General features: G+C 39.0%; 1 protein-coding gene across 1 annotated transcript; it reads left to right on the top strand.

Annotated features, from left to right (window-relative positions):
* The first annotated feature begins 3,225 nt into the window (after positions 1-3,225).
* On the top strand, positions 3,226-23,261 carry OPN5 (opsin 5). The gene is made up of 6 exons (XM_013194527.3): positions 3,226-5,258; positions 12,498-12,617; positions 16,173-16,343; positions 18,011-18,345; positions 21,763-22,007; positions 23,133-23,261. Exons 1-6 carry the CDS (start codon positions 5,120-5,122, stop codon positions 23,194-23,196), a joined length of 1,074 nt encoding a protein of 357 aa, XP_013049981.3. The 5' UTR covers positions 3,226-5,119; the 3' UTR covers positions 23,197-23,261.
* The last annotated feature ends 504 nt before the right edge of the window (positions 23,262-23,765 follow it).

Below are 23,765 nucleotides of genomic sequence, written 5' to 3'. Positions count from 1 at the left end.
TGTAGATTTGCTAACTAATGTAAATATAGCTGCAGACACCCACATAATTACTTGTGAATTTATTATTGCCTCAATTTTTATAATCATTGCATTGTTTCAAAACTCAGCAGCAAGTTTAACTGCATACTTTTAAGACCGAAAAGAGACAGAAGCACTATCTGGGGCTTTGTTCCAAAATTTTGATTCCACTTTTCATCAGGGTGTTTAGCCTGAGATGGGAGCCACATAAATCTGACTGTAGGTTTTCTCCTATCCCTGCCCTTCCAGTTTTGCTGTGATGTTACATCATGTTGATTGGGCAGGTCTGCGACAGGTATTTTCCCAGTATCACCATCCAAAAAGTTGAATTTCCAAATGTTTTCTGATTCTATATTATGGGAGGAATATGTGACATTTTAATTTTACTGATTTCTGTTATGGTTAGCTCAAAAGCAGCAGTTTAATGTCACAGAGCACAGTGCTCACTCAAAATGTAAGAAATATGAATTTGAACTTTTAACCTAGTGAATAATTAATGAAGGTGATTATTCCTCTTCAACAGGAGTGAGAGAACCTACCCTGGAATAACCAGCAGCCTGGTGGTTAAACAAGTTATCTACTAAGAAGACAGATTCCAGCACGTAGCCTGAGACTTCAGGCTTTAGACTTAAACTGAGATTAAGCCATGACCATCTGTATTTCTTAAAGAAGTCTCTTCAGCTGTGTTAGTAGGGGAAAAAAGAAGAGGCAAGGCGAATCAAGGCAAGGCAAGGAAAGGAAGGTGCTCTGTGACTGTTTTGAGATGAGTTTTCTGGTCGCTGTTATTTACCTTCCAAAGTACAGCAGCTAGTCAGGCTGCTGACTAAGGAGGCATGCCACTATCAGAAAACAAGTCTGGAGAAACACTGTCGAGCTGGAGAAAAATGAGTATTGAGAATCAGGCAGATAAAGGGGAGAGCAGCATTTGTCACCAGGTGTGTTGGGCTCATGGTAAATGTTATCAGTGTAGCAGCCAGGATGGGTGCAGGAGGACAAGGCAATGCCCATGGGGACATTTGCCCATGCCTCCCATGGCCCATGCTTGCACAATGTGCTCCAAAAAATACAGGGGATGTTTAAAATAAAAATTATTAAGAAAAAAATAGAAATTTAAAATAAAAAGTAAATGTTTAAAATAAAAATTACATCTGACAATATGAACTGGCTTCCAGCTGACATTGAGAGCTAACTAACTTTGTTATGGAGAATCTGAGAAATGGCTGTCACTGGACAAAGAAAAGAGAAAGGTCATTCCCCTTTTCCCTCTTTAGCTTTTGTCTTTTACTGATTCAGATAAAATTATTCATAGTTTCATTGTTTTTAAGACTTACTACATATCGTGAGAGAAAAGAAAGTTAGTTTCTGAATTAACACACTTGATAATGTTATCACTAGCTGTGATAACTCTTTTAAAGTGAGCTCTGCTAATTATTTCTCTGCACTTGCATAGGGGTACATGGGTGTCTTTTGTTTCACTCTACAATTTACACCTCGGTAAATTCATCTGCTTCCAAAAAGGACTGCAAAACTTATATGTGGTCCATGACTTTGCATATAATCCATTCCTTGTGCTCTCTTGTCAAGCAGTCACATTAAAGCACTGCTGCCACAGTAATTTTCGCAGAGGACTCTTTTGGCAGCATCTAGTTGTAGCTCCCTTTCTGTGATTCTGTGGCACGTGCTGCATACTGCTCATCCTCATACTGAATAACTTTTGCCTCTGAGCTACACCATGCTTTTCATTTTTTTCAGATGTTTTTGGGAAAATGGTTGGTGTTTATATTTCCATTTCCTTGCAAAGTTACAAAAATATTTTTCCCATTTCATATTAATTTGGCTGTTCTCCATAAATAGAATGCATCCATTTTTTTGGCAAGCTAACATTAGTTTATAGACTGTTTTCTTACTAATTTAGATTAGGGTATTCAAGTTTAGCCTGCATCTGCCAATACATAGTTTGGCCATGTGGCAGAAAGCATAATCTGAATCTGGTTATTACAGCTCACCTGTTTGATAAGCTTGATGTTTTAGAGGTTCACAGGAACTTGAAAACAATGGAGATTGGTACACGTATGGATCACTTATACCACCAAAGCTTATATTAAAATAACATTATATGGTCCCTTTCCCTGACTTATTAACTTCTAGGGGCTGTGAATCAGAGCCTTTATGACCTTTATAAGGCATTGTAATACTGTTGTAACTTAAAAAACCAAATGCATAAAACAAGACAAACTAATAGGGTTAGTAGTTCAGATCTTTGTTTATGAAATAATTCATATTGGAAAATACACATCTCCTAAATTTGCTAGGCTTTACCTGAGAGTTTAAAAATTATCCCTGTCCTTAGTTGTTTTTACCCAAGCCTTAGTAGGAATTGGATGCTGATCAGGATTATGATTTTTCTTGACATGGAATTATGAGAGGCATAATTATTCTGCCTTCTTCATTACATTCTCCTTTTTTTTTTTTTTTTTTTCTCTCTCTCTAAAAGTGAGATTTTCTTCTTGAATAGAGCTTCATTTTGGGGGCACAATTACTTCTGGCCTAATCAGGAGGATGTAACTATTTTAAAACAGTAATCAGGTATTTAAATTGTATATTATATTTCACTAGAACACTTTTTGTGTAAATCATGCAAAGACTTGGTTTTGATCTTCTCATATCTGAAACCTCTTTTACTCTTAATTTACCAGATATTATTTAAAGTAATGAGGAAAGTTTTTGTGCCTCTTTTTGGAAGTCAGAGATTAATCTCCCTTTTCTTTTGTAGAAAATTGGCAACAAATCTGTGTGCCTGTAAATAATATTGTTTTTTACTTAAAGCCAAGATAAGTAGTTTTTTTTTTTTTTCTTTTTCTTCAATCAGATAAGACTACTCCGTCATAACAGTAACATTTCCAAGCAGGTAATGACTTATATTGAGAAAAACATCAGAATCTCCCACATTGTAGCTGTCCAGTTTCATCAGTGAAGTCTTCCTTCTACCTCGTGGTCGTGACTTGTTTGGAAACCTGCACCTTTCCTTCAGAGGCAGGTTGAAGAGCCCAACGACTGAGCTTCTGGCTAGGGTTAGCATGTACAGAAGTTGAGACTTCTTCTCTAAAGCTACTTTTTCAAGCATGCTGGCAAATTAAATGGTATTGTCCTCATGAGCCACCAAATAATAAGTTGAGTGGGAAATCTTAATGTGGCTCAGGAAATGAAGATGTCCATAAACACTTTGATACTTATTCCTATCAAACCTGGCTTCTCCCATGGAATGGTAATGTTCACCCAAGGCCTGATTCTCTTAAATTAGGTGTTTTTGTTTGTTTGTTTGTTTGTTTCTTGTTTTCCCCAAAGCTTGAGGGACAGCAGGGAGGGAGATGTGGGTACTTTAGTTGTAGGTAGGTATCATCAGTTATGTCTCTGGCTACACAGGGCTGTTAGTGAGAAGACTGTCTGCCTTCAGGATGTAGAAGAGACAGAGAACTGGTTAAATAACGAAATGTTTTTCTAGGGGAATATTGAGTATCTCTGAATTCATTAAACATGGCTGAACTGCAGCATCTTTGGCATCATGTTAGAAAGTTCTGATGTGGAGGGTGAGGGAATACACAAAGATACCTGAGATCAAGGTGGGGTAAGTCTTTTTCAACAAAAACACTATTATTTGTCTCCTCTGGAGGAAAACAAAATGTTAGGTGTTAAAAGCAGCACTTGCTTCTCTATCACCTTTGCAGTAAAGTTAAATAAAATGATTCTTTCTCCCTTGTCTTGCTTAAATGTGCATGAGCATTCCTTGAGCAGCAGCCTATGAAGTTAACAGTAAGAGCCTGTCTTTCTGCATACAAGGAAATAGGCATAATTCTGCTCTGGCCAGGCAAAATGAAGCTGTATTTTATTTGGTCGTTTTTTTGGTTTTTAATATTAAAGGCTTCACTGATATTCTGAATTTTAAGCCCCCTTAAGTTAGACACCAAGGGTGGGATTCATCTTATCCAAATCTGGTGTTTCTGTCATGGGTATCTACAAGAGAAAAAGATGCATTAGTTTCCAGTTATCCATGAGGGTGAGTCCTTGCATCCTAATGTAGGTACACAGAGATCAATTCAACTGCCTAAGCATGGACACCTAATGTTCATTTGAGATGCTTAAAGGTAGATGCCTTGTTGTGGAGTCCTGCTACATTCAGGGTCAAGAAGAGGCACCTGTAGACAATGACCCAGTCTATACTGGGCTAGTGTCAGCTTCTCAACCTGCAAGGATGTCTGCCAGATTCTAGTTTTCCCTTATCAGGGTTCACTGTATTGATCTTAAGCACATTTCACCATTTTCCCAAAAAAGAAGTAGGAAACTCAACCAGCCTGCCTAGGTGAGTCTTATTTAATACTCCTGTTGCTTCTTCAAAACCATAATAGCCAATTAATGTTTATAACCATAATCATGTGAAGTTGTTTACATGAGAACACAGCTAAATAATTCTAAGGATAATTTATGGATACAACTCTTCATTTTACTGTGAAATTTGCACAGCTCCAGTCTGTAGACACAGTGTCCCTCAGGATATGAAAAAATTGCTAGGACTGTCTAACTAATAATTCCCAGTTTCTCAGGATTATAAGAACAGTGCATATAGATTAAGACAATAAGTTCAGCATGCATTAACACATCAGACTATGAAGCTATTCAGACATTAGCAATTGCCCTACTTCTTTTTCCCAGATTCTCAGTCTTGGGTCACTCTTCTGGGTCACTTGTCTGGAAACATGAAGCTCCTTAAGATATTCAGGGAAGGCACTTCAGAGACCCTGCCTTGCATGCCAGAACACACTGGTTCCTAGATATTGCTCACGTGGATTACTGTGGTGATTGCAATATGAATCATGACATTCTCGGATAAATAAAGACACAAAATAAAATATGTCAGAATGCTTTATGCAACTTTGAATTGGATCATGAAATGCCCTGGGAGCTGCTGGAACAGAAATGGAGATGGGAGGAAACATATTATATATGAAGAAAATTATCTTCACAATTTCTTGTGGCAAGTGTTATCTATTGCATACTCTGTTCTTTTTTTTTTATTATTATTATTTTTTCAGGTACTGAGCTGGTCATGAATGGGATGGCATCAGATCACAACGCTTCCTCCCAGCAAGAGTACCTCCCACACTACCTCCAGAAGGAAGACCCCTTTGCATCAAAGCTTTCTAGAGAAGCTGACATCGTAGCTGGGTTTTATTTGACAGTAATTGGTAATGATTTTTTAATTCACCTTTGAAATATGAATATGTTACTGAATCCTTGAAGGCAGTCACAAAGAAGGTAGAAGCTGCAGTGCATTAGATGTGTAATTGCATATTCATACCAGAAAGAAAAATCTAGGAGGGAGAGGAGGGAAGATATTAGAAATATGGTTAATGTCAACAGACAATGCTGCTCCAGCTAGTCAAATGTGAAAACTAGTGGACCTTCCAGTGAAAAGTGAAGAAACCTTCTATTTCTAATGATAGGTAGCTAGCCTGCAGTTTAATTGTTCCTGACCAGAGATGTCTTCTTCTCTTACACTGTGTGGATTTTCAAAGTCTCTCTCATGTGCCTATGCATTAAGAAAGAACATCCTCAGATGTGTTTGCTCAGACCTTGCTCAGGTCCTGACATCAGCTGTCCTCTGTTACTTACTGTATCAAACAGCATTTTCTGCCATGACCTTCCCCTATGTTTTGTTTTGCAGTCTTTCACTGTGTGCAAAGTGACTTTGTAAGCAGAATAAATGCAATTATTTATTAGCTAGTGCAGAGAGATGATAGCTAGGACTGATTTCTAGGTTCATTAATATGCCAGGCAGTTGTCATTCAGTTGGGAAACACTGGTCTACATTGCTTCTAACAATAAGCAAGTCCTTGTTCTTGCTGATTTACCATCTGAGATTTTGCCCTTTGGACAGCACTGACTTTTTTTTTTTTTTTTTTGGTGTCAACATTTTTGCTCTCAAATACTTGAGCTTCTAACTTGCCTTAGCACTTGCATTTTTTTTTTTCCTGTGGTTTTCCTTGTGCTTTATGGCTTTAGCTGATTTATTTTCCCACAGCTCAACCACTATTTTCTCAGTAAAGCCAAGCCCAGGTTGTGTAACAGTGCTGCACCAAACTGTGCACCAGGTCTCAGAAACCTGAACCCCATGGTTAAAAACAGGATATACAAGATATTCCTTCCCATTGATTTCTTTCAGATTCATTCTCTGATTCTACTTGTGCACAAAACACAAAGACCTTTCAGTCCTACCTTCATGTTTCTCATTCACTATTTTGCATGCGTGCCTCTTTTACTGCCTTTCCTCTGACTGATCTAAGAGTAATCTAATTTTACTTTCTACTGTGGAAGTCTCACAAAGGCTTGAATAATGCTTATTTCTCACCAGTCTTCTGCTTATGTCTTTAGTGAAAAACGAATTTAGAATGATAGAGCTGATAAGTGAAGCTGTAGCTCTGCTCTGCTCTGCTTAATATCATTGTGCTGTTTTCAGTATTCATGCACCATTTTGTATGTATCTTAGCTCTTCATATTCTTTATATATGTGTAATATAAAGATTATTTTTATTGCTACTGTGCAAACAGATTTCTTCACTGAACTGTCCAAAATAACCCCCCTCAGGTCTTTTTTGCTCAGTTAAGCAAACTTACTTTTAATCCCAGCAAATATATCGGAGGAGCTGAAATGAATTCTTCCAATGTATACTACGTTGCCTATTTATATGGGGTGTATTTAGTGTAGATTTATCCAGTTCCAAATAACCCTGCCAGGTGCGAAACATCTTGAAAAGCAGATACTCAAATTAAGGCAAAGACAAGAAATCATAAATTTCCAGTGAAAAACCAACCCCCAACCATGCAGGCATAGTCTTAAGGGAGGAGTGTGAGGAGACCGACTTTATAGTTAAAAAGGGCTTATAATGATTCAACTTATCTGTTGATTATATGTGTAACTTTTTCATTGCAATGATTTCAAGCAATCGTTGCCTGGCTGTGGGTCAGCCGTGCCCTCTGCAATTTCAGCTATGGCAATTGGTTTCATGTTTTTTAGACCGGTTTTTGACCAGCAGTGTTTTTGACACTGTAATACGGTAATGGATGTTATTTTGCCAGAGGCTGAGAGAAGTATAGAGCTATTTACAGGGGTTTGTTTGGAAAAGGAGAGTGTTATGCTTTTTATCATTAAGGAAGAATTACACCTCAGCCACTAAGATAAGAGCTCAGCCACTGAGAGAGGGTACTAAACAGAAGTGGTAGATGAAGCAATGCTACGTCTTCCTGCTCCGCTTGTGCATAGCTGGGGATAAGCAGTCTTTAAACAAATTTTGCTTAAAAAAAAAAAAAAGAAAAGAAAAAGAAAGAAAAAAAGAAAGAAAAGAAAAAAAAAAGGGGGCCTTTGTTTGGCTAATGTTTTAAATGTGGGTTATACTTAAACTACCACTAGCTCCTGTTGCTGTGCAAACCCCTATTTTATTACCCGTTCATGTTTAGGTGGATGGCAACATTTTAATAATATCCCGGGCCATGCAAAAATATGAGAATTTAGAAGAAAATTCATCATTGTTGTTCTCTAGGTAGCTATTTTACTTTCTGCAAACAAAAATAACCCTGAATTTCCGTCTCCACTAAGCTGATTTCTAACAGTTCAGAGTCCCCACTGCTTTTGCTGGGACATGAAGAACTGCTGTGCAGAGATTTTACGTGGTGGATAAGGTCTCTGTTTGGGGTAGTGGGGAAGGAATTATAACTCAATGAAACAATTCACTGACACAGTGGACTTGCCAGTGCTAGGTTAAAGGATAGACCAGATGATCTTAGAGGTCTCTTCCAACCTAAATGATTCTATGATCAAATTCCACACGACAGGCTTGCTGAGGCCATAAATTGTCTGTAATTGGCAGTTTTATAGTTAATCACAGCTCCCAAGTATTCAAAGAAGTAAGCAAAAGCTATGTGCCTAAATAGCTCTTGGGCACAGTTGTGGTAACTGTGCAGTATTGCAGACATACTTGATTTACTTTGTAAACTGTGTTATCAGTAGAAGATGGAAAACAGCTGGAGCATCCAGTGAGGGTATGTCTGTGTTTTCTTATCAAAACTTGTGGTTCAGAACAAACCTGTCCATGGTCTTCTGCTGCCAAACTGCATCTCTTCTTCCTGTGCAGATCCCTTCAAGAAATGTTCTTCCATCCTGAGGATGTCCGGTATGGACATTCAGATGGTAGAGAGAAGGACCAGCTATGGGGAGGTGGGAATTACTATTGGGCATCTGTGCTTGAAGCCAGAGAGGTGACTTTAAAATGTGGTTCAACATAGGAAGAAGCTGAAAAGTGAACAGGACTGGGATCCTATCAGGACATCTGGTGGAGTTTTTAGGGTCAGGACAGTCGAACAACTGAAATATTTCAGTTTGTAAAGATAAAAATGCATTTCTCTGTTTTTAAAGAAAATCAAGGGTCTTGACCAAACCTTACATTCTCTGTAAGACATGATCCTAACTAGTTCACCTCCACGTGTATTTTTTTAATCACCTTAAAAAATAATAAAAAAATCAAACAGTACACATAGTTTTAAGAATCTGATTATTTTTACATTGTCACTTCCCTGCTATCTTTTCCATCACTGAAGTGATTGATTTACTGCATGGGTGACTCACTACCGAGCAGAGACCTGCTGGCAGTCAGCTTCTTTGGAAGCCCGTGGCAAGTAACCATCAATTTGCAAACTTGTTGCGCACTTCCTTGGTGTATTATAAAACACCTTAATTGAAAACAAAATCCTGAATTATTATTTTTTTTTTTCTGATGGTTTAGACCCCTCTCAGATAGGAGAAAAGGAGTCTTATTTGTTCAGATTGCTTCCTTCATGTGCTTTTGCCTTTCACTGCAGGTTACCTATCTGTGCCTGGAGCTTTCCCTGCAGGTGTCACATTTTCAGCTATTGCATCCTTGTCTCGTTGTGTGGAGATAAGTAATAGGGTTACACTGCCATGGACAGCTCTGCCCTGAACTGTTTCCTCATGGAAAAAAAAAAAAACACTTTCTTTTATATCTGAAGAGTCTTTTGTTCCCTGTTTCCAGCTCCGGGCTCTGCCGAGGCATACAGCCTGCCATCACCTACCAGAGCTGGGAGCTTGCACCAGCAAGGACTTTGGATAGCTGTTAGCAAAACCTTTTCAAAAGCAGGGAAAATAAAAACATTAGATGACTTGTCTAGAGAGATTGTAAAGTTTCTAACATCAGGGAGTTTAAAAAGAATCCAGATAAGCAACAGTCAGAAATGATAGGTGCAAAAGGGGACTTAAATTTATCACTTGACACCTTCCAGTTGTAGCATTAGGAGGAAAGTGAACTGGGACCATCTGAAATATTGCTATTAATAATAAAAAATTCCTTCAGAGACTTATTTGATCAAGAAATCTCTCTGGACTTCCTGTCTGTTCAAAAAGATTCAGGACAATGACAGGTGTTTTTGAAAGGTCTTTCAAAGAAAATGATGGCACACTAGGTATCCTTAATTTCACTGGAGATGAAATGGGTATAAAAAGATTAAGATATATGAAATATACTCAGCAACATTGAAAGTGATTCACTTAGCTGCAAAGAAAAAAAATTCAAATGAATACCTGTATCTACTTATAATTTAGATTGAATTTTCAGAGCCATAAAAATGGGATGTGCTTTAAACTTAATTCACCAAAGATAAATCAAATTTGCTGAGAAAACCTAAGATTAAAGGATAAGCCAACTTCTGTTATAATATGTTTATTCTTATTTTTTTAATAATCTGGAAAGCAATACTTGCAGTATAAAAATAGGAAGTGTTTCCAATTAGATGAGCATTACACTTATTACTGAAAAATTCAAAATCAAAGTACCCTTCTCCTGGGTTCACTAAACCTTCAGTTCTGCAGTCCTTCATATTTCTTGTGAAATAGTCTGTTTTTAGCTGCTGGAAACCATTTTTCTCTGTCTCACAGATGTTCCCAGGTTTGGTTTCTTGGTTCTGGAAGAACACAGCACCTTTGCAAGGTGATCGTTTCATTGATGGGCCAAAGAAAACACCTGTTTAATTCCTGAGGTCTAATTCCTGAGATTTGGCCTCACAAGCAGAGAATGCAAAGAGAAGCTGATGAAAATTATTTGGTGTATTTGGAGATGGCAGTTTGGCTGGGTGGATGGTGAGCTGCTGTCCTTTGGGAATGCGTGAAATACAGCTGAGTGTCAACACCAGCACAATGTGTAGGAAGGCACCATGAAAAATGATTTTGCTGTCTCATCAACAGAGGAAAATTAGGTTACTTAGGTCTTTTTTTTTTTTATAGTAGTGTGGAGGGTTGGCCCCAGGTGGCAACCAAGCACCCATGCAGCCACTTGCTCACTGCCCTCACAGTGGGACGGGAGAGCAAAAGTGAGAAAGCTCAGACAGGTAGAGATGAAGATAGGGAGATCACTCTTTTCTTCGTCTTCTTAGAATTGCAGAATCATAGAATGATTTGGGTTGGAAGGGACCTTAAAGATCATCTAATTCTAACACCCCTGCCATGGGCAGGGACACCTCCCCCCAGCCCAGGCTGCCCCCAGCCCCATCCAGCCTGGCCTTGGGCACTGCCAGGGATGGGGCACCCACAGCTTCTCTGGGCAACCTGTTCCAGTGCCTAACCACTCTCAGAGTAAATAATTTCTTCCTTATATCTCATTTAAACCTACCCTCTTCTAGTTTAAAGCCATTACTTCCTTTCTTATCACTGACAAAAAGTTCCTCCCCAGCTTTCCTGCAGGCCCCCTTTAGGTACTCGAAGGCCGCTCTAAAGGTCTCCCAGGAGCCTTCTGTCTCCAGGCTGCACAATCCCAGCTCCCTCAGCCTGGCTTCGTAGGAGAGGTGCTCCAGCCCTTTGATCATTCTCACGGCCCTCCTCTGGACTCAGTCTAATAATTCCATGTCCTTCTCGTGCTGGGGGGCACCAGAGCTGAGCACAGCACTCCAGGTCTCACAGGAGAAGAGCAGAGGGGAAGATTCACTTCCCTCGCCCTGCTGGCCTTGCTGCTTTTGGTACAGCCTGGGATTAAGTTAGCTTTCCTGGCTGCAAGTGCACACTCACGTCAAACTTCTCATCAACCAACACCCCCAGGTCCTTCTCCCCAGGGCTGGAGAGCCTTCTCCCCAATCCATTCTCTGGCCAGCCTCTATTTGTGTTTGGGATTGGCCTGGCCCAGGTGCAGCACCTTGCACTTGGAAGGACCTTGCACTTATTACTTATCTCGGGCATAGGGCCTCAAGGCCCACAGTCCCTTTGGGCGTCACCGGCTGCACCATGGAGGGACTCCTGCTTTCTCACTTTTCTCTCGATGTTTAGCTCCTTTTTCTCAAATATACCTTCACAGAAGTGCCACAAACTCCTCTGGCTGGCCCAGTTTTGCCTGCAGTGTGTCCACAGCAGAGCTGGCTGGAACTGGCAGTAGCTCCACAAGGCTCCACCAGGCAACCCCAACCTCACTCCAGAGAGGCCACTGCAGCCTCCCCACTACCAAAATCTGGCCATTTACACCCAATTCAAGTAAGAGCACAGGGTGATGGAAACTGCAGTACCTTTAGGGGTGAGACTCCTGCTTTCTGAAATAGGTGTTGTGTTCTTTACAACTTTTTCACTGCAAAGCACTCACTCCAGGTCCAAACTCTTTCAGGTATGAAATAGTAAATAAATGGTTTCCTTTAAGGGAAATGGAAACCCTGGAATTCGGGGTATCAGTGTGATTAGCTCCATGGATGATCAACCACCTGCAGCATGGGGCTATATGGGTCTTAGATGGTGATATGGCAGAAAAAGAGATCAAACAATATGAACAAGATCTCTTTTAATGCACTGAATTCCAGATAGAAGTTATAATCAAGATTTTTTTTTTACATTTTTCTTTCTTATTGTGATATAAATTATTTTTTATGGTAAAATTTGAGATGTGATATTGATCTAAATATTTTTCATTATTTTAGAAATGTATCCCTCAACCTCCGATTATAGTGTAGAATAAAATTTAGGCTGGTCAGAGATTGGCGTCCTTGTGATTAGACAGCTTAATTTTATTCTTGTGGCATTATGAACACTTGTGAGACAAATGGGATTGATGAGAACAGAGGAATTATGGGATTTCTGTTATATGCATTCATTCAATAGCTGTGCAGGCTCAGGTGGTGAAGGCAATGTCTTGCTGCAGAGAGGAAAATAACATTTGTTGTGGGCGGGGGATATCTGCAGTAGATGTCTCTATGAGCTGTACAATGAGGATGAGATGATCATGTTTCAGTGTAAAATATCTAGCCTTGGGACTAAAGAGTTAGGCTGAAAATACCAGAGAATTTCACAAGGAAGGTGGGATATTGCTGTTTTTAAGGAGAACTCTATTGTTTTTCTTTTTCTTTCCTTCTTTTTTTTTTTCTTTCCTTTTTTTTTTTTTTTATTATAGGAATTCTTTCAACTCTGGGAAATGGGTACGTTATTTTTATGTCTTCAAAGCGAAAAAAGAAGTTGAGACCTGCTGAAATAATGACCGTTAATTTAGCAGTGTGTGATCTGGGCATTTCAGGTAATTTCATGTCATATTTTTATTCATTTTTACTATCCCACCATTCTTTCTGGCAGCAGCAAGAGACAATCCTCTGGAAGTCCTAAAGAGCCCCAAATGCCTTTTGTTACTGATATGTCTTCTCTACTATTTATATATGAAACAGAGAGAATGATAGAAAAACAACATTCCTGAACAGCTTGAGGAAAAGAAGTAAAAAGTACAGAGGAGAAAATAGGGTTGGATTTGTCAATTCTGTGTCAGACAAAGCTCATGTTCACCTCATGTGACTGTGCAGACCTTCAAAGACAGCTTCCATGAACATCCTGGCACAATAAACATGAATTAGATTTGCATTAGTATTGAAGAAAATCGTATTTTCTGGCTGTAGGGTGCAACAGAAGGGATCCAGGTACTTTGAGAATACATATCAAGCCAAATCTTAGTAGGGATGGGGGTGAGGGGAGGAAATTAGAAAATGTTAACAGTCATCAGACTATCAAAGCTAATACTTTTCTTGCTAGCAACCTTTCTCTTTTATGTTTATGTCAGATAAATAAGCATTTGTCTCAATCTATAGAGTAAGAGCAACATCAGCCAACTGGAGGGATTTCTACTTCAACCTGAAAGCCTGAACGCCCTGGAATGAGAGCAGGAAGCTTTGTAAAGGCTTATGCAAAGCTGGAGAGTTAAGAGCCTTTGGAGATCATTTCTTTGGCTCTTGACATGAATCTCATTAAGCTGCTCAGGGCTACATACAAATGAGAGGGAGAGGGCTGGACATCATTTGCCCATCAAAGAGGCAGTCCAATGGGTATAAAGGCCTGATGTGACTCAGCTATGACCATGCAATGTCCCCCCATGCAATGACCCCACATAAATGGCAGGATGTTCCCATGCTCCCAAAGTTATCAGTTCTCTATGTTTTGCCATAACCCCTGTCCCCAGCTCCAGTACACCCTTTTCTTCCCATCAAATGTTTTTTTTTTCCTTTTTTTTTCTGTACTCTAAATTCCTAAAATAACACAGAACAACATAAAATGATGTCTCTCAACCCCTCAGAGATGAAGTTTGTTGCTGCCGCCACTGCACACAGTTGAGAAACTGCTTCCAGTAATTCTGGTGCCAAATACACAAATTACAGCAAGTTCAGGAATCCTATGAAAGAAAGGATCTTAGCATAAGGGTTGCTAGTTTCTCTCTAGGTCTGCCAACAGCATACGACTGATCTTTGTCACCTTGTTTTCCATGGGAGTCTCAATTTCTCTGTGTGCTAAAATGTTGTAACGCAAAATAATTGTGATTGGTACAGTAGCATGTGCTCGTTCTCCTTTCTCTTCCCTTCTTTTTTCATTAACGGAAGATGTTAATTCAAGAAATGTGATGTGTTCTGGTTTTAGACCCATTGTAATGGAGATGAGACTTTTTCCAAAGCCTTTATATTTCACCTGCTTGTCTTAGCACTTTGTTCAAGAAATGGGTTCTGCAGTAGCCCTACTTCCTGTAGATTTCCACAGGGTGGCACTAGGCACTTGTTTAATATTGTATTATCCTCGTTTTGCACTAATACCAAACCGAGTCCTGTGCTGCTGAAGAGAAATTTGATTTTGTGCAAATAAATATCCTTTAGAGGTAGCAATGTTTTACATGAATAAAGTTGCTTACTCTCAGAATATATCCTAGCCCTTGCTGTATTTCATGTTTTTCTTGAAACCTTAATCATTGGGGTCAGTTTTTGCTTGAAAAATTACAGTATATTTCTTCTGCTTGCATAAAAGTGTACTTATATGACCTAAGCACAGCCTTCAGGGTCAGGTAGAATTTTCCTTACAGGTTTATGTTAAAGGAAAAGATGCCCAAAAGGCGTTGTTTAAAAACACATATAATTTTGAGTGTTTCAGTTTTTTTTTTTGTTTTTTGTTTTTTTTTTGCTAATCATGTTTTTGGCACAGAAAACAGAGTAAAAGCTTTTTTCAGAAGGATTTTGTTTTAGTAGAAATGTTTTGCTTTTCTGTTGGGAATGAAAATGAAATATTTTATTTCACATCACTTTGATTTTAAATGGAATGTTTTTGGGAACAAGCCAAAATATTTACTTCAGATCACTTTGGTGAATTCCTATGAACTTATTTCTGTGAATGTTACCTTATGGAAATTACAGTTTGCAGAACTACGTCTGCCTTATTTATAGACCAATTCACAAGCTACCATGACATTACAGACATTATGGTTCAGCCAGAGAAACTAGCCTAGGGCAGCCAGAGAGGTTTTGAACTCTCTTGAGGTGCTCTGGCAACTCCTGTGCAGGAATATACTGTCACAGGAAGGTGGAGGTAAATATTTAATGTTGCTTGAATGTTGCAGTTGAACCATTCAGACTTCTGAGCATTTCAGGTCAGAATGGTAAGTGGAAATGAAGGATTCTGAAAACATGCAGCTGTTCCTAGATTGTAAATTCTTGAGTTTTCTGTTCCACTGAGTTTTCTGTTCCATTGATTTTTGTGTACATCCAGTTTAAGACCAAAAAAAAAAAAAAACCCACAAAAAAAACCAAATCACAAAACAAACAAACAAAACCAAAAACAACCCACAAAAAACAAGCAACCAAACAACAACAACAAACAACCAAAAATCAGGAGGTGAAGATTTCCAACTAGCAAATCACAATTTGCAAACTTTCTAATTCTCCTGATATTTGCAAAGACTCTGAATAATGTTAGTCTGTTTTAAGGCAAGAATGAAACAACCTATGACCTAACCAGACTGCTTTCATCATGCACCTTCCACTTTTACAAATGGAAAACTGAGGTAAGGAGTCACAAGGGCAGCATCTCCAAAATAGCTAGATGTTTACCTTCTGTTTGAGGATGCTTAAAACTTTTGACTATCTGTGGCCAGGTGACTTGCTGAGAGTCACTTAGGAAGAATGTGGTATGGACAGGAGCTGAAGCCATTCTGCAGCTCAGGTCCACGCTCCAACAGTAGCACCATCGTAGCACCATCTTCCTTTGTAATCTAGCACTTTACCACAGAGTGGATCCTACTGTTGGGCTTTGATAGGTTTGCAGAAGTCCTCTTTGAAAGCAAATTTCTTTATGATGTGTTTGAAGACACTCACTTGATTATAAGGCTGCAGCTTCACTAGATCTATGCTTGATCATGTGTAGGCTTACCCATCAACCGTACTGGAATGTGTTTACAAGTGGACTTAAACCATGCTCTGAAGTTTTTCTAATGGGAAGAATTTGTACATGCTTAGTACCCGAGTATGGGTTTACTTGTTGTTCATGTGGTCTGCAATGAAGCATTTGTTTCCGACACATGCTGCAGGTTTGACTCATCCTACCACAGTGTAGATTTTATGAGATCTGGCTACAGCTGTCTTTGGCTTAGTCCTGTGGACAGAAGGCACACAGCTCAATCACATCTGTTGTGCCCTGAAGCCCTCTCTTCACTCTCAACATTTTTATTGGTGTTAGTTTTGGGCAAAGAGGAGGGTTTGTTCTACTGAAGAAAGGATGATTTAATCAGTTATGGATTTTATCAGTCAACTGACATTCTTTTCTCCTTTTGAAGTTGTAGGAAAGCCCTTCAGTATCATTTCCTTCTTTTCTCACCGCTGGGTGTTTGGATGGATGGGCTGCCGTTGGTATGGATGGGCTGGTTTCTTCTTTGGCTGTGGAAGCCTTATTACCATGACAGCTGTCAGCCTGGATAGATACCTAAAAATCTGTCACTTGTCTTATGGTAAGGAAGAAAAACTGTATTAAGTGACACTATCCCCCTGCTCAATCTCCCCCTGCCCTCTCCCACCCAAGAAAACCTAGGCCATTAGAGTTGTGAGCAAAAAGGGTAAGGAAACAACATTTAGAAATTATTTTTCACTTCCACATAGTGAAATAAGAGGGAAAAAAAACACAAAGCAAATAAAATACAATATAAATGAGGGAGTGAAGGATTTACATGACTAGAAACAATTGCTTTGGTCATCTCTGCCAACTTTCTCCATAATGTAATTCTGAACATTAGGAAGAAATTCTTCACTTAGAGGGTGGTCAGGCACTGGAGCAGGCTCCCCAGGGAAGTGGTCATGGCCCTGAGCCTTTTGGTGTTCAAGAAGCATTTGGACAATGCTCTTAGATACATAGTTTAATTTACGGATTGCCCTGTGTGGAGTCAGCAGTTGGACTTGATGACCCTTGTGGGTCCCTTCCCACACAGTATATTTTATGATTCTAAATGTTTCTGAATCAAAAACAGAACTTCTGTTGAATTAAATGATATCATCAAGGTAGCTAGTCTTCTGTTTAAGATATAAAGTAATTTTGAGTAAATTGTACTGATGGTTGATTAGTCCCTCTAAAAAAGGTCAAGTTTTAACTTAACAGTCAGCTGTTGGATCCTGTTACACTTCATTTGCTGGGTGGCAGAAATCCTCTCCTTGGATAAATTAAGCATCTTAAGCTTTTTATCCTGTCATTGCAGTGCAACATTTCTAGACTGAAATCATACTTAAGCTCTCCAAAATGCTATTGTTAAATATAGAGAGGAATGCACATATAAAATAAACATATTTGCATGACCCAAGTAATCTCAGCTATATTTGTAGCTAAATTTGTATTGCTGGACATATTATCCCTTTTGCTGTTGTCCCTCTACTTAAGACATGAGTTTTGGTAATCACTCACAGATAAATCACTTTGTATTTATCAAGGTCTATTAATGTTAACTGGCTCAACTACTGCACATCTTACAAGGTCTTGTGGCCTGATACACAAAAGTATTCCTCATTAGATGCCTAAATTATTTTAAGATATGTGGCAAGCAATTTAAAACATCTAAAAGATTTGGATGTGCAATAGGTCATAATAAATGTGATATCATCTCTCTAATATGGAGCTGGATCTTGAGAGGAGGAAATGAATTTAGCAATGAAAGCTGTTATCACCATATGCATCAATATCATATATCTCTTGAATATGAAGTATTATATGCTTCATTCTTTCTGGTTAAAGGATGTTGTCACAGGTTGGAAAAGATGTTTTTCTTTCGTTGGAAGGGACTAACTCCCCAACAAAATAAGGGGAATTCCCATGATTGTTGCTGAGGTAGCTGTTTGGATTGCTCTTATATAGACTCTTGTAGGTTGTAAATCATCACAGCCTAAAGTAGAGACCTAAAATAATGCCAGGTGGAGCCCTTCTTACAGGCATGTATCTCCCTCCATGAGGTATGAAGTGGGTCTGGGTGGTGAGCTCAGTGGTCACTATAGAAACCTGTGAGGAGGTGAAATGAACCCTACAGAGATTGCTGTCAAACAGCCAAACAAGCTCTTATGGAAAGTGTTGAATGACAAGTTTAATTGTGCCAAATATGTACAGACCTGCAGTTGTAACTCTTGAATTATCTTCCAGGTACTTGGCTTAAGAGACACCATGCCTTTATTTGTTTGGCAATAATCTGGGCCTATGCAACGTTCTGGGCTACGGTGCCTTTTGCTGGTGTGGGAAGCTATGCTCCTGAGCCTTTTGGGACCTCGTGCACTCTGGACTGGTGGCTGGCACAGGCTTCAGTGGCTGGGCAGGCTTTTATTCTGAGTATTCTTTTCTTTTGCCTCCTCTTCCCAACTGCAGTGATTGTGTTTTCCTATGTTAAAATCATTTTAAAAGTCAAGTCATCCACCAAAGAGGTTGCTCACTATGACAGCAGGATCCAGAACAGCCACATACTTGAAATGAAGCTGACCAAGGTAAGTAGGAAGATTTAATTCCATTTGCTCTGTCAGATCATAAAAGTACACTTGGAGAATTTCAGCAATATGCTCTCCTATGCTGAGTGATAGTACAATCCGAAAGTGAGTCTTTCAGTTTTCTCCCCTATCACTGTCAAGATGGGAAAAGACATGAGTTGAAACATAATTTTGTGATTAGGGCACTCAGGTTGGACCAAAAAACCTCCAGAGCTTCCTAGAACCTGAACCATTCTTATGTGATTCTGAGATTTGGAGTCCCTGAGATTATGATTCAGGCTGAAGATCTGCCTTCCCGTGTGACCTTGCACGAGCCATGTCATCTCTGTGGCCCTCTTCCCCAACACAAAACTGCCTTTTCTTTCAGAAACAGTTGTAAAGAATTATTTTAAGGCATTAGAGGTGTTCAGGAATTATAGAAGGAAAACAGGTAGAAAGCAGACTATTTTATCAGAGAAATAAAACTTTGAGACAGTTTGTATTCCTCTTTGAATGAAGATATAAACCAAACTCACTCCTGTGATATTGCAATTGTTTTTATGAAGATAATTTAAGTTCAGCCATCAGCCACTTATAAAAATGCACTCAAATGCAAATCTATTTTCCATCTATGACCATATCCTATTTTCTGTTTCTGATTTAATCTATTTTCTGTTTCACAATGGTAACAATCATGATCCTTGCTGGTTATACTGGTTATAGCACTGGGAAATCTCTCAAGGTAAAAGTTTTTAGCAAACAAAACCATATTTCTTACTTGTAAAAGATTCACCAGCCTCTACAAACCAGGCCAAGAAGGAGACAAGCAGCATCCTTTACTTGTCTGATCAAACATTCATTTTATTTCATTTTTGAGGGGTTAAACTGAAATTTATGTGATATACAGCAACAGGTGACTTCATGTCAGAACATAACTGAGCTACCAGTAAGGTCATACCACTGGTAAAACTGTACTTGTGTTTAAAAATGGTTGCTTCATTACTGTATTGTTTTGCAGTTATTCATCACCTTTCCTTTAAAGAACGGTGGAAATGTTTGATTTAGGGCATTAGATTTTTATTTTAATTTTTGTTCTTTTATTTTTTATTTTGTCCTGGTGGAGTTGTCTTGTAAGACTTCAATGTGATCTGAGTCAAAACACTAGTAATTTTTGCTTCCCATCTGGATACACAGTGGAGAACATTATCTTGGACCAACAGTGTAGTTGGGGTGCGTGTAAATATAAACAACGAGTCTCCAACACAACCCATCTAACTCCACAGGACTATTTCTAAAACAAGCTTTGTCTGAGATCCTTAGCTCACATGCATTATTTCTTCAGTGTTGGAAAACAAAGAGGCATAAAAGAATAAAATTTCCCTGTCAGTTATATTACCATCAGGATGTGGAACCAGAAGGTCCACAAAAGTTTCCGCAAGATCCAAAAAAACTTGTGCTTTCTGATGACTTTTTGTTCCAGCCCTGCTAATTGCCTTATTCCAAACGAATGCATAAATGATACTGTCAGTCTGGGTGCATAACAACATTTGATCAATGGCAGCAGTATAATGGCATATGTTCTTCAGTATGTATTACTGCATTATGTCATTTGAAGCTATATCAGGATGTGACTCAGTGCAGATAGATTGGTTTGGATAAAGTAAATGTATCAGGAATGTAATCCAAAAGTTCAGTAGAAATTTGCTTTTCAGAGCATCTGCAGATTTTAATGGAGTATGAAATCCATGCTATGTGTAAGGAAAAGGAAAACTAGATATTGTGCTGGTGTTATCACTCTCAATTAAATTCCCAGTAGTTTCAATTCTGTCTTACACATGGAACTATACTGATGTTTTATCTGCTGAAATAAGTATTCACAGAGACTTGACATCTCTTGCCTTCTTGAATGACTTCATGTTCACTTTTTCCATATTTGTCTTGAAATGAATTTAAATGGCTGACACTTTTCTAGTGGAAGGCCACAGACCCCGTCCTGGTTGAAAGCAGATGAAGCTAATTCAGCAAAATTCTTCTCCTTCCTCCTCTTACAAATGCCCATCCTTGTGGCAGGTTATTAGTTCCACTGCATTTTGATGCCTTCTCTGTGGGACGTAAGCACAGCCTGTGAGAGAGGAAGAAGCCCTGCATTAGATCGGGGTGTTGCAATCTCTTCTTAAGTTGTTTTTTCTTTAATTATTCTAATTAAAGAATAATCTTCCTAATTCTCTTTGCTCTTGCCTCAGTGTCTGATTCTGTGTGTTACAGAAGAGGGTGGTATATTAGATTTAGACAGGAACATATCCTTATAAGCAAACTCACCTGCAGAGGCACTCCCGCATGCCATCAAGACTTAGTCCTTCAGTCCTGGAAACTTCTTCAAAGACTTTCTTTTTATGACCTATAGAATCTGATTTCAAAAGACTCAGAATCTGAGGACTTGCACTGAATTAATTTATTGTACTGTTTTGTTTTCCCAGGGCACTCTTGTTTTGTTCTGAAATGGAAAATAGACTTCTTTTTGTTTTTTTTCAGGGAAGCAATTGTCTCTCTCTACTCTGTGCTGGTGCGGCCTCACCTCAATTATTATGTGCAGTTTTGGGTGCCAAAATATAAGGAAGACATTTAACTATTATAGAGTGTCCAAAGGAGGGCTGTGAAAATGGTGAAGGGCCTAGAGGGCAAGATGTATGAGGAACAGCTGAGGTCCCTTGGTTTGTTCAGCCCAGAGCAGAGCAGGCCGAGGGGAGGCCTCATGGCGGCCTGCAGCTCCCTCACGAGGGGAGCGGAGGGGCAGGCGCTGAGCTCTGCTCTCTGGGGACAGCGACAGGACCCGAGGGAACGGCATGGAGCTGGGACAGGGGAGGGTCAGGCTGGGTGTGAGGGAAATGTTCTGCACCCAGAGGTGGTCGGGCACTGGGACAGGCTCCCCAGGGCAGTGGGCACGGCACCGAGCTGCAGGAGTTCAAGAAGCGCTGGGACAACGCTCCCAGACATAGGGTCTGGTTTTGGGTGGTCCTGTGTGGAGCCAGCAGTTGGACTCCATGATCTTTGTGGGTCCCTTCCAATCAGGGTATGTTATGATTCTATGATTTTTTAATTTTATTATTATTGTTTGTAATGAAGGTGGTGCGAGTGTATGTGGGGAAATGATGGATAGGAGTTTGTTGTGATTTTTCCACTTCATCAGACTATCACCAGTGTCTTTAATAATTCCATGTATGCAGAATTAGGTGTTTGGAATCCACCTTTGTATCTAGGAAAATTAAATGTAGCAAGATACATTTTTTGTTCACATTGCAAATTTATGTCAAGCAAGTTATAATTTTTCTTTTCCATTCTGTTGCCTGTTCCCTTGCATTCTGCCAAGCTCCGTGCAGTGCTGTCAGTAAGGACAACTCCGTGAGATTAATTTATTTTTCTCTTTTTTCCTCTCACAAGGTGGCAATGTTGATCTGTGCAGGATTCCTCATTGCCTGGATCCCTTACGCTGTGGTCTCTGTGTGGTCAGCCTTTGGACAGCCGGATTCAGTTCCCATTCAGTTTTCAGTGGTACCAACTCTGCTTGCAAAGTCAGCAGCCATGTACAACCCAATAATTTACCAGGTCATTGATTGTAAGTTTGCCTGTTGCCGGTCAGGTGGATTGAAGACGCTGCAGAAGAAGAACTCTTTGAAGAAACTGAGGTAATTTCTTCTTTGAGATGTAGGGTATATTTCAGTACAAAGTGCTCCCCAAAATTACTGAACATAAGAATCATGGTTGTTCAATTTTATTTTTTATTGTTTATTTATTTAATTATTTGTAGAGGGGGCATGGCCTTTGTTTTTGACCATGATTTTTCTTGTCATGGAATTTGTGAAGTGATTCTAGCGGTAGAAACAGAAGCAGGGAGAAGATTTTTAGATTTTTTTTTTCTTATGTATCCAGCTGCAATTTTATTAATAATATATTTGAAAAATAGAACCATTTGTTTTAGTGGTTTTTGGATCTCTGCTCTCCTCCTGTTCCTTTTCTCTCTTTCTCATAAATCAAAATGTAATAAAGACTCAAAAAAGGCCTCTGTTGTATTTATAACTTTGTGGCAAAATCTGTGCAGACCACCTTCATGGAAACACTAACTGTCAATGGAGGAAAATTGCTTCTAGCTCTGTCTTATGACAGAAAACTATCCTTTATGACAGAATAATAACAAGATAATATTGAATATTAATGTCAGTGTAGCCTGCAATAAAGGCCACAGATGCTAACTGATTTAAGTGACTAGAATTCCGTAGAATTTCAAGAGAATAATTTGCTTCTAAAGCCTAGAACTTACATGACTCAGTATGTATGCATCAGAGGGCCTGTGCCATCATTCATTTTGTTCCCTACCAATTCCAGCACTTTTTAAATGTATTGTCCAGAGAACAAATTGATATCTCAAGCTTGCACAGTATGCTTTAGCAGATGATTCTATAATCTTTTGTTCAGATTTATCTCATCTGCAGAACATATGGAGTTTATATATGTTGTATATGTTTAATTGAGGTACCAAAGTCCTAGTTTACCAAAGATCCCTCTGCAGTTCTATGCAAAAGTGAGACGAACCTGAAGTAACCCTCAAAGTGTCTGGAGGCTGGATTTGTGTTTAACTTCCAAGTTATCACTCCAAAAAAAGAAAGGAGGTTTCATCTAGTACCTCATGCTGAATGCAAGAATTCTAGGCCTGTGTAGTGAAGAAAATGTTCTAGAAAAACAAATTCCCAGAATTAGGAACTTAATTGTTATCTTGTTTCAAGCAACATGATTATGCTTTCTCCTTCCCACAGGATGTATACCATATCTTCACACAGAGATTCAACGGCAATGAATGAAACCCAACTGGAAGTATGAATGCTCATTTCACATACAGCAAATGAAAACCTGATGACAAACAGTTATGCCGTCTCAAATTCCTCTTTCTGTAAATAAATTAAAACATGATGACATTTTTATTTTACTCCCCAGTACAATTTAGTTCTTTCCATCCTAACTAAAACAGTGTGATTAGAGCTGGGCAAATATTTTAAGTTTTCAGAAATGGAAGAAACAAAGAAGATTCATTTGTATAAAAGAAATTGCATTCACTTCAGAGCCTTTGAATATGTTTTTTAGTTTGCTTTTTTTTTTTTTGAACACTAACAGAAGTGATATTTCAGTGATGTTTTCCCTCAAGAAGGGGAAACTATTCACACAGGCCAGTTTTAGTTTGCTAAATTCAATTTCCCTGAGTTCCTAGTACAATCACTGGAGAATAGGAGCATAAGAGAAACAATTCCTTAGAGGACAAATCAAAGTTAGAACTCCATTTGTCAGGGCTCTGAGTCACCCATTGGAGAAGTATAGCAACGTTAGCCTACTGATTACCTTTGTGAATCTCTCTCCAACTCATGTGGCTACAAACTGTCTTAAAACCACCTTGA

The sequence above is a fragment of the Anser cygnoides genome, chromosome 3 (genome assembly GCF_040182565.1).
Source record: "Anser cygnoides isolate HZ-2024a breed goose chromosome 3, Taihu_goose_T2T_genome, whole genome shotgun sequence".
In the NCBI taxonomy this organism is placed as follows: Eukaryota; Metazoa; Chordata; class Aves; order Anseriformes; family Anatidae; genus Anser; species Anser cygnoides.
The sequence above is the reverse complement of the archived record's forward strand: the minus strand, read 5'-3'. Positions and strand labels throughout refer to the sequence as shown.